The following is an 11401-nucleotide window of genomic DNA, read 5'->3' as shown; positions in this document are numbered from 1 at the left end:
TTCCTTCCCATTCCATGCAAGGCCACCTGGGTTGGCTGGAAGACTGTTTACTTAGCCTGGCAGGGCGAAGGACACTGTCTCAGCTGAACTATGGACACGCAAACAAATACATATACTGATACTGATAAGCACTCACTGACGCATCACCCTCCCTATCCAACGCCACCTCCAACGTTACCTCCCCTCCGATGTGGACATCGGGTCAGCTGGAGGCGCAGATCAGATGTACACACTGGAACACTTTCCCATGTTGCTATCTGTGTTTATTGTGCTATGGTGTGTTGATACCTGTGCTTTCCTGTATTATCCTTTTGTGTTGCACATTTCAATGTTTTTTTCCTCACTACCTGGCCTGACCTGTCTCCCCAATGTGATGTTTGTATTGTATGTACGGTCGGCAAGGTCTGTCATCTCGGTTGTGGGCAAAAGACCTGCAACTGACAAATAAAGGCTATCTCATATCATTTCATTTAACTGACATTTTTTATTGTAACAACCAACGATTTATACAGGTAAATAATGACTATTAACAAGGTTGCCCAAACTTTTGCACCCCACTGTATTTACTTCCTTTATATCGGCATTTAAGATCATTTACCAACAATTTTTTAAAACCCTGGCATGTTGATGATATTCAGCTTTATATCACTTTTAAACCTCAGTGTTTTTCTAAAGTTTTAATTGTCGCCCCTGCTACCCTGTTATTTAAAATCTGGGTTCACTCTTCTGTTATGTTAACCAATCTATTAAAAAAAACCTGGGAGTTGTTTTGCGTGGAGAGTTGTCAGTGGTTCTGCATGTTTGTAAGCATCTCTTTAGCTCTTGTTTTCATCAGTTAAGAAAGAGTACATTTCCTCCTGTTATATCTAAATCAGAGATTTAGATTTTTGTTTTATTTTATTTTTTTAAACTATTGCAATTCACCTCTTCACCTGCCTCAAACAATCCCTCCATGCATCATCTACAGCTTGTGCAGAATGCTGCTGAAAAGCTTATCTGGTTATACAAAATTCTCATGTTACACCTCTGCTGATCTAAGACTAAAAACTAAAAGTGACAGATCCTTTGTAATCATGGCAGCCCATTCTTTGCCCCCCAGTTTATGATCTGTGAGCCCAGCAGATTCATTCAAAACAGAGCCTGTCAATGACACAGACACGGCCATGAGTATGTCTGAATGTAGCCATCATGAGCATAACGGCAAAGTAACCTACAAAATAACAGAGTGCCCTCACTTTAGAAGTGTTGTTTTGGGAGTTTTTTAGTACTGTTGAAATTTCAAGGTGATAATCAGCAACAGCTACAAGGATCTTCTCGAAGCTGGCTTCAAAGCTTTGCCTGGCCTGTTCTGATGCTCGAGTCTGATTCTGCAGTAAATGAGAAAATAAGTTGCTTTTATTAACTGTTATCCACCTGCTATCTGAGTATAACACTACACTGTACTGCACTGCACAACATTAAATCTAGTAGCAGAAATCAATGTGACATTTTTTTCCAATTGTGCAAAGTGTTAGTTATTTGCTCTCAATGTTGACTGAAAGCACTGAGGGTTTGGAAAGGTCTCGCTCTCCTGTAGCCCTTCTTTCTTTCTTTCTTCTTTGATTTCTCTGCAGTCTTTCCCTCTTATTCCCATAACCTTTATGAATTCTTCTAGTCAATGTTTTTATTTTTCATGTATATTGTGATCATGCATTATTTTCCTTGTGTTTTCAAAGAGAATTATAAAAGCAGAAAAGCAGGAGGGGGATTATCTCATTTTGATCAAAACACAAAGGAGTGTTGGGTGACTTTGGAGAGAGAAAAAAAATCATTAGATTGTGGGTGAGTGTGTACGTAAGCACACATATGTTTGCCGCTGACCCATCCATAAGGCTTATTGCATTAGGGTTATCAGAAATATCAGTCTCCATTATGCTTACAACTGGGAAAGCAGACAGCTAAGAGATGGTCCTCCTACGCGAGTGGATTCGACTGTGTCAGCAGAAATCACCCTGGAGGTGGAGTTCCTGGCAAATAGTGCCAACTGCCTGTTTTTACACCACAGGGCCATTAGCATCAGCATCTAAGCCTCGACATGAGGAGAAATTGAGCCGTTCTTATTGGTCAGAAATCAATCCTCATAACTATATTATGAAAATCATGAGTCACTGCAGGAGATAAATCATGTAATAAAAAAATCCCATTAAATTTATTTTAAAAATGGCTGGTGAAAGTCAGGCTATATAATGACTCAAAATCAACCAAAGTAATTGTTTTAATGCCTTTTGGAATTATCCATGACGGCAATACGGGGGGCCAAATTAAACAATTACACAAACACACTGATCCACTTCACCACAGAAATTCAATATTTTTAACATACTAATTATTTGTTTGTCAAGAAAGACCTCTTTTGGGTAACCAGCTACCCGTTACTCTACTTTGCAACAATGTTGTTTTGCTAGGATTGGTTTAACTCAATCAGCAGTTCAATTTGTGTGTCTGTAAAGACAAATTACAATTTTTTTAAAGCATGAAGAAAGCACATAGTGCTTTCCTACAGCCGGGTACCTCACTTGTTTTCCTTAAAACAGCCTCAAGCACATCTTCAAGGCTCTATCCCAAGTGATTACTGACACGCTTATGTTGTTCAGAGAATCGCTCTGAACACATTACCCTGAGTCAGTGGAGTTTAGTCGGAACATTGTTGGTATTTCTGATCTGACCTTTCTGATACTGAAATAAAACTCAGCCAAAAGAGCAAGTACTACAATGAGGTCAGCCGCAGGTCATAAGTAATGGGACAACAGCTCCTAAAAACTGAGTGCACTGAAAAGAGGCGAGATTTCAACCCAGATCTTCATCGGGTAAACAGTCACCAGTAATCAAGCAGCAACTTTTTTCCATGACTTAAATGCCATTTTTCTATTGTGGATTTAACAGGAATATATATAATCAGATACTTTTCATTATTTTTTTTTTTATCTTGTTATTCTGTTATCAACCTCAACCAGCCACAAACCGAAATCAGCTGATTTCCAGCATTTTCAGTCTTGACCCGTAAACAGCCAATCATCCTCACGTGTGTCCGATTACAGGCCGGTCCATTTCACGCACAACACGCACCCAGCACCGCAGGCACACAGCTGCACACTCGCAGTCACACGCTAACATGTCATTAGTGTGGAAGCTCCTTACTGAGAGTGAAGACACAAAGTTGTCCAAAGTAAACATAAAACGCTCATAACAATAAACTTAATGAGACACTTCAGTCACCTTCACCCAGATGAATACAGACATTTTAAAGAAGCTAACAAAGGCAAAGCGGATCAATCTAAAGCAACCCAAAGCTCAGAACCAGCTACAAGTCATCAGCCTCGGTATGAGCAAAGCACAAAAGTAGCTACAAGGACAAAACAAAAAACAGCTATCTAGTGCATTTATACACATAGTGGAAAATGATGGAAGCAGTCAGTGCATCTTCCATTGTTAAATTTCAGGAACAAAATTTGCATGAGTGAGTGTGAGAGAGCGAGAAGTGACCAATATACTCACAGCTGGCACTGGTCTCCTTTGATCCCCTTGGTGGTGCAGAAACACTTGCCGGTTAACACCTGACACACACTTGCATGACCATTACACTTGCAGGCTGTAACAGGCAAAACCAGATAGAAAAGAAGGTTGGGAAGACAGAGAGTAGCAAAGCCCAAAAAGAAAAGGAAAAAAGACAGGTACAAGAACAGAAATGATCAATATCAAACCTGAACAAAAAAGAAAAAAACTTGATACAGTAAACACATGGCTGGTTTGGATTTGTACACTTGTATGTGATCAGTTATACATTTGAAACCTGTGCAGGTAAGACTGCACAGAGGGGGAAATTGATATTGATCTGGGTAAGATGGTAAACAAATGTATTTCCCAAAAGACTGGCTGAACTTCAAAGACATGAAGGAGAACCACCACCTCCAAACAAAGGCTAAGATACCCGCTAGGCATGTACATGTGTGTCTGTGTGTGTGTAGGGAATACAGAAAGTGCTGCAATAGATGTGTGACAGATGAGTGAATTGGCTTCTAAAGTGCTTCTACTGTGACAGCCTTTCAGGTTTGCTTTTGCAGGACAAAAAAAAAGAAGGAAAAAAAACACTGACCAATTCTTTTCAGTTCAGTAATCATTAAAACACTGAAAAGGTGCATTACTGAAGGACCAGTGGATCCTCCTCCCTCCTTTCCAAGTAGTGCACCCTTTCCAGCATGGCATGAATATTTTAGGAGACTGGAAAGCTTTTAACTGAGTATACTGACACTTCCTCCAACACTTCTTGTTATTGACAGCTGGTGATACGGGGATTTAATTTGACTATGTGAAAGCCACATTAGATGTGGTTCTCCTCGCTGTGAATTTATTCACATGTTCCTATCACAAATTATGATTTTTTTGTCCTCAGGCTCCAGGAGAATGAGGAGAATAGTGACAGGTATTCACTGGTGCAGTTTCACTTTCCAACTCACAGCTTTAGCCTGAGCAGCAACATATGGTATCTGAGACTGTAAAGCTCCCACAAAATTTGTGTCTCCCATGTCTGGCGAGTCACACAAAACCCCACATGTAACTTCTCAGGAATGCTATTCATGTCTCATAACCATTGAGTGCAGCTAAATCTCCTCTCAACAAGGAGCCTGTACTCCCAGCCTTCAGCCAGTCTGTGATCCATTCATTAAGAAACACAAGCCAAGACAGTTATCAGATACTAGTGTGATCATTGTGTATTTGATTTAATACCCATTCCTGTATTGCGTTCACATCGACTCTCCACAATAAATTTAGCAGACATTATGTGTTTTGGCTTAGAAAACAGGAATTCAGCATAATTTATGGGTTGCAGTCACTTAAGAAAAATTTATTCGCCATTGGGCAGGAGACTGGGATAATAAATCTCCCTCATGAGCTAATCAAAAACTCAATCAAAAGAGGTTTTCTATCAAGAAAGAGCACCACACCCAGAAAACTGGTAAAGCAGTTAGGCTACTGAGCTGCATGTGTTGAAGTTTGTATTAAGTTGAGCTTAAAGCATCAATTTTCCCCCTTCCTAGCTGTGTGTGTGTGTGTGTGTCAGGCTGTGTGCATGTTCACAGTGTAAATTTAAAGTATTTGGATCCCATGAGTGGAAAGTGCCTGTTTAGGAAACCAACATATTGCATGTCATTAATCAAACATGAGTGGGCAAATTATCACTATCAACACTCAATAGTGCCCTCTGTTGGTTATCAACTTGCATTACACCATATTCACCACATATTACATCAATTAGAATTCAAAAAGCAGGCCATATCCTTCTAAAAAGCTTAATTATCACTTACACAAAGCAGGTTGAGTCAAATTAAAACAACCTAGAGAAGGCACTCTGTGTTGTATCATTTAAACTTCATAATGCTGATCTCCTGCATTGCAATGAAATCTATAACGATGATGAGAACATGCTTGGGAGGGGGCGCTTGTTGGGGTTAAAGTACATCACTCGACTGCCTCAACAAAAACAAGTGGAGCCATTAAGTCGTATGCATGCAGAATAACCAATGTCTGTTGTGATGCGGCACTCACCCTGGCATTTGCCGCCATTGGTCGGGTCGCCATGGTAACCAGGCATGCAGGTCTCGCAGTTAGGACCGGTGGTGAGGTTACGGCATTGCTCACAAACGCTGCCGTTAACGCACGTGCTGTGGCCGTTACACTGGCATGCTGCAAAAAAAGACAGAAGAGTTCATTCTGCTGCTTTGTCACAGCAAGAAAAATGAAAAATTATAGGAAATTTATTAACTTGACAACCCAAGCAAATATTCTTGGATTCATAAGCTGCCTTTGTCATATGTGAGTTGTTATAGCATCCTAGAAATCCAAAAGCTTTTTGTTGTTTGACTTGTTATTTTATCCAGACCTGCCTTTTAAAATATTTGTAATATTTGTAATAGTTTAATCCTTTAATCAACCTGAAGATAATCTATTCAACAATTTGCAGATTAACCTTGTTGTTACTGATTTTTCAGACAAAGTGTGTGGACACAGTGAGCATGTAAGAAACTATGCATCAGTATGACCCCCGATATTTTAGGATGGATAACGTCCACTCCTTAAACTACCTGTATCTGACGGTAAATAGAAGTGCTCGCGCTATCGAGCAGTTGTTGAAGTAATTTGCTAAAAATTATTATGCTTGGAACACAAAGTAGCAGCCATGAAAGAAGCAATGCTACCTTAATGGCAACAGGCTTAGGCTGCCAGGAGGCGTTTTCTGTTTAAAACAAGTGCTGTCTTACGGGGGGGGGGTCATCTGATTGTTGGGGGTTTTCTCTCTAATATTAAAGGGTCTTTATCCTAATATATAAAGCACACCAAGACGCTAATTGTTGTGATGTGATGCTATATAAGTGAAACTGAACTGACTTGCTAAATAGCATGTAACTGGAAAGATGAATAGTTTATGTGCATTTTTAGCCAAGCAGAACAGTTTCAAGGTGGGTATCCATTAGCGTCACCAGTGTAGTTTATGGCAAATGTAAAATACGGCCACAATCTCCCTTTCTGTCCCTGAGATGTGGTGTTCAATAATGCCCAAATCCTACTTGACATTTGTGTGAATCATATGAATTTTTGAGGTCACCCCAACCTTGACGACGGATCACTAAAATCGAATCAGTTCATCTTTGAGTCCAAATACAGGTCTGTTCTAAATTTAAAGAAAGTCCCTCAAGGCATTCACGAGAACGTTTGGGAAGGATGGACAGACAATTCAAAACTCTAATGGGTCCACGATGGCAGCAACCGCGGCCGGAGGCACCATGCTATAAAAAGTGAACAACTGAGAAAAAGACATAATGATGGTGGAGTTCAAGCCTAGAGGCGTAAAACTCTAATTGGGCAAAATATTACAAGTCTTTTAATTCATTCTAGACTTACCAAAACTCACACAAATATCTGATTTCTTGAGGTTTTTTAAGTAATCTGCGAGCTGCTGAGCGCTGCTCACATTCTCAGTTTACAACTTACAGTGGCTACATTATCATCTTACATAACATAGCAGTATGGACAGGGGCTTCATGAAAGCATGAAACGTCACACCGGCATAAGGTTGCATGGAATCAGCAGGGACGGATTAGTTGCATAGGGAGGCTGTAACAGGAATCCATGGTAGCGTTTTTTTTTTTGTTGTTGTTTTTTTCCCCCTAAGCTTAAGTAGTGACCTCCAATAGGTAATAATGCCTCACTTGACATGACAGATGGTTTGTAATTTCAGTTAGCTTGACAGGAAGTTTAGCACTCACCGGGGCACTGAATGAAGGCCCACTCGTAGCCTTTGTCTTTGGGGCAGATGCCTGGCTCCAGGCTCATGTCGTGCGACGGGCCCTGGTGGCCCTGCTTCGCCAGTCTTTTCATGGGACCCCGGAACGAACCTTCCAAGCACAGGCCCTTTCCTGTGCTGGTGGGATCTCCGCACCAGCCACACTCAGGTTGCTCCAAGCACTGAGAACACGTCCGCAGGCCTGAACAGTTCTGGGCTGCAGGAGAGGAAAAATGCAGGTAATTGTATGTTTTAACCCACCACCACTGCCATCATTTTTCCATTCCATTTTACTAGAGTCATCACAACACAATGATAAAACGACAAAAACAAAACATCAGCCACAGCACCGAAGGCTTAATGCTGGAGCAGACTAAACTCTGAACAATGTTGCTTTTATATGCATATTGTTGAATTCTATCCTTTGTACTAGTCACCCTAATTTATTTCTGAGCATTTGTAGGCAATGGACAGGTTATCTAGTGAGGTGGCAGGACAACAGATCTAAACACAGATAAAAGGATACGAAACAACTTGCTGAGCGTTTAATACCTGACGCAGTCTGAGAAGCTTGTATAATGAGAGCAAATGTGTCAGATAACCAAGGCCCCTGAAAAGTTTGATTTGAGAAAAAGTCCCACAAAAGGATTAAGTGTGATGTGTGAAGTAGCTCCGCACAAAAAGCTTAGAAACCCAAGGGAGCGATGCCGTTTTTGTCAGTTGAGAGATGAACTTTCAGGCCTCTAAACTGTTTGAGCGCCACCACTCGCCTGCCAGACAGACACTTTAGCGGAGAAAATGCCACTACTATTTTAAGGAGACAAACATTGAGTGCTTTTACCTCAGTTTATGTCAAACAAATCTCTAGCTATTCCACTAATGGATGTGAAACCATGACAACACAAGAGCAATAAGCACAAAGTAAGGCCATTTAAGATTGTTTTGACGACAAGACGTAAGTGGCGAATTTCTCAGGAACACGTCCTTCTGAGAAAAGAAAGCAGCAGCTGGATGGGGACTTTTGTCTTGCCACACGACAAGAAGCATGTTGAAGCACAAAATCTGCCACGAAAACATGAATCACGTCTCTCACTTGGATTCTGACAGATAAATCAATATCCAAGAACTAAATCTGATGCCTAGATATGCTCTGTTAAGTGGATGTTGATTATGACTCTGTCTGCACCCGAGAAACAAGATTCTCTTCATCCTGCATCACCAGTTTTCATCATCACAGCATATACAGCCTGACTCAGGTTTCCTCAAAAACCCTGAATTAACTGAGAAACATAAGGAGCTTGTGCCACGCCTCATTTCTTTATATTTTGCTGGATACATTGAAAATTGATGAAGTTTACTGAAACATTTGCAGTGTTGTGATGCATCTGGGATAAAAAGTGTCTTAATCTTGTCGTCTGTGATTTGATGGACCTGTAACGCTCGCCTGAGGACAGATATTCAAACAGTTTAGATGCGTCCCTTAGGATTCAGAGTACTTTCTGCAAGCAGTACGATGTGTATACGTCTCCAAGTGCTGGCAACTGTGTCTTGGTGATCTTTTTGTTCAGCTTTTATGACGTTCTGCAGTCCCTTTTTTATCCGCTTCATAGATGTTACCTTACCGTGTCAGCATGCTGCAAAGGAGGACACTTTTAATAGTGTGCTAGCAGAAAGACACCAGAAGGTTTTGAGACAGGTTTATGTTCCTCATAGTTTTCAGGAATTACAGTCTATCTTGGGCTTTTTTCTTTTAACAAGGCTGTGTGTATTCTGTACATCCTCTCAATTACGTTCAATGGTATCTGGGCATTCTGATCCAGCCCTGTGTCCATCCCTGATCCCTGCGTGCATCCATCCATCCATTCAGTTAATTTAGGGTCGCAGGGGAACCTATCCCAGCTGCCATGGGACAAGAAGTGGAGTACACCCCAGACAGGTTCCCCAGTATGTCACAGAGTCAACATTCTGATTTTTCCTGAAGTCAGTCATTAGTTCTTTGGTGTTTGTGGTGTTAGAAGCCAGATTGTTTCAGTACACCAAGCTGTCAGCCTCTGAACCTCCTCTCTGTGGCCAGACTCATCCCCACCAGTGAGCAGTCCTATTTCCACCGTCTCATCTACAAACCTAACAATGACATTTATGCAGTCTTATACATACAGACAGTACAGGAAAAGGCTAAAAACACAGCCTGGTTGGGCTCCTGTGCTGAGGAGAGGATTGAGGAGCAGTGGGGGCCCATCCTGACCAACTGTGGTATTAAATGTTCCCTGTGGTTTCAGGCGGTGCATGTGGTGTAGAAGGTGATGGGAATGGCATCATCTGTTGATGCTGGTTCTGTCTGTGTACTGACATGGGCCCAGAGTAGGTGGAATAGTGACTTTGATGTATTTGAGGTCCAGGCTCTCCAGGCACCTCATGGTTATTGGTGTTAGAGCCACTGGCCTGTAGTCACTGAGCTGAACCTCTCACTCCAACTCCATTTCTCAGGATCAGATCAAATGTGCGTCTCTAACCTTGCTGCACAATGAGATTAGAAGTGATCCAATCAGAAGTAAACTTGTCCCGCCTTTCTACGCAACTTAATTAGTTTTAATTAGATCTTATCTGTCCAGAACACTTTCATCTTGTTTTTATTTGGTGACGAAAGTGTCAACACATTTTATCACAGGTTTGGTCCTGGTGCGTTACTATTTATCATCTTGTTTTCATCAGAGGAAAAAAATGGTTGTTGACAAGAACTATGATGAATATTATTGGTCAACAAAATTAAAACAGTCACGGGGGCCAGATAGTTTCATATATTCATGTTAAAAAGTGTGCATTTAACATCCACAGCCAATGTGGAAGAGGTAATTCGTGTGGCAGGAAGCATGCTCACGACAGTCCTTGTGCCATTTTTATGACGCGATTAAACTGCTCTCAGGATGAGGCACTGCTGCTGGTCAAGACAGCGGTGATGTTTTGCTTTGAAAGAAATAAGTGAAAATGCAGCAAATGTCCAGAAAGCCTGGAGAACTATTAGTTAAGACCACTTAGAACCCAAATATGAAGAAAAGAGGGGTGGGATCCAGACTTTTTGCACAGGCTTTTATTCAGTCACAAACTCCAGTTAAGTGTGACGTTCGAGGCCAAATTCAAGATGTTAAAATTTTTATAAGATCCATTTATCCACATTTCTCTTCAGAGTTGTGAGTATTTATGCTGGCTGGCTGTTTCGCAGCTTTCAAACTGTTCTTCTTTGATTTCACAGACTACTGATCATCGTGATAACCCTACTGCTTCAGTATCCGCTTTTGATCTGAAAGCAGTGTTAGGAAGGAAATTACACAGCTCTGTGTCAATCACAAGTATCCCTCCAATTGTGCAGACTTCAAATGCTGCTTTACAGCTTGTGCCACAGCCAAGTGCTTCTTAAACCAAATGGAGTAAAAACCAAGGCATCTTATAAAAGAATAAGATGAGCTATTTAGCTATTTAAATGTAAATAACATATTGTGTAAAGCTGCCAAATGAGTTATTAATTAACTCTAACCCAGATGAGAGGCAGGGTACAAAGTGGACAGCCCACTAGTGAGGATACTAGAATGTGGAATTCACAGAAAAACTGCAGCGTGACTGCATCTGCACCAGCATGTACACTTTATCACATCTGCTAGAGGATCAAACCTTCAACCCTGTAATTACAGAGCAACCTTCCATTCTGACCCATGGCTGCCACTCTCACCAACATAGGCCACAGAAAGCAGCATCTGAAGAGTAGGAATATTTGACAATTCCACTTCTGCTTGAAAAAAAATGACAGAGCAGCTGCTAAACTACAGTACTTAACTAAAAGATTCAATTCATTGTGAAAGAATGGAAGCTGTTAGCTTGAGTGAGCAGAAAAGCCTGATCCAATATAAAAAAAAAGACTGAATTAAAGACCACAGAAAACTCTGTGAGCCTTGCTTGTTTAGAATTTTGCCTGAAATGAACTCACAGCTTGAAGGACTTTCTTCTGGTCTGTCATAATGAAGCGGACAGACCGCGAACTCATAGCACAGATGACCCCAGGTTTTGTTAGGTTGTTTGATCAGGGAAGAT

The 11401-nt window shown here is 41.1% G+C and overlaps 1 protein-coding gene across 1 annotated transcript in view; it reads right to left on the bottom strand.

Moving 5' to 3' along the window:
- atrnl1b (attractin-like 1b) overlaps window positions 1-11401 on the bottom strand; it is a 70622-nt gene that overhangs the window by 40248 nt on the left and 18973 nt on the right. The window contains exons 18-20 of the mRNA XM_005928152.3: window positions 7302-7535; window positions 5584-5721; window positions 3535-3628 (exon numbers count right to left, since the gene is read on the bottom strand). Of these exons, the coding sequence (XP_005928214.1) occupies window positions 3535-3628; window positions 5584-5721; window positions 7302-7535 (466 nt within the window). The remainder of the gene's footprint in view (window positions 1-3534; window positions 3629-5583; window positions 5722-7301; window positions 7536-11401) is intronic.

Source organism: Haplochromis burtoni, unplaced genomic scaffold (genome assembly GCF_018398535.1).
Source record: "Haplochromis burtoni strain Fernald_Lab_line unplaced genomic scaffold, NCSU_Asbu1 Contig_108, whole genome shotgun sequence".
NCBI lineage: Eukaryota > Metazoa > Chordata > Actinopteri > Cichliformes > Cichlidae > Haplochromis > Haplochromis burtoni.
Note: the sequence above shows the minus strand (reverse complement) of the source record. Positions and strands in the feature narration are given on the sequence as shown.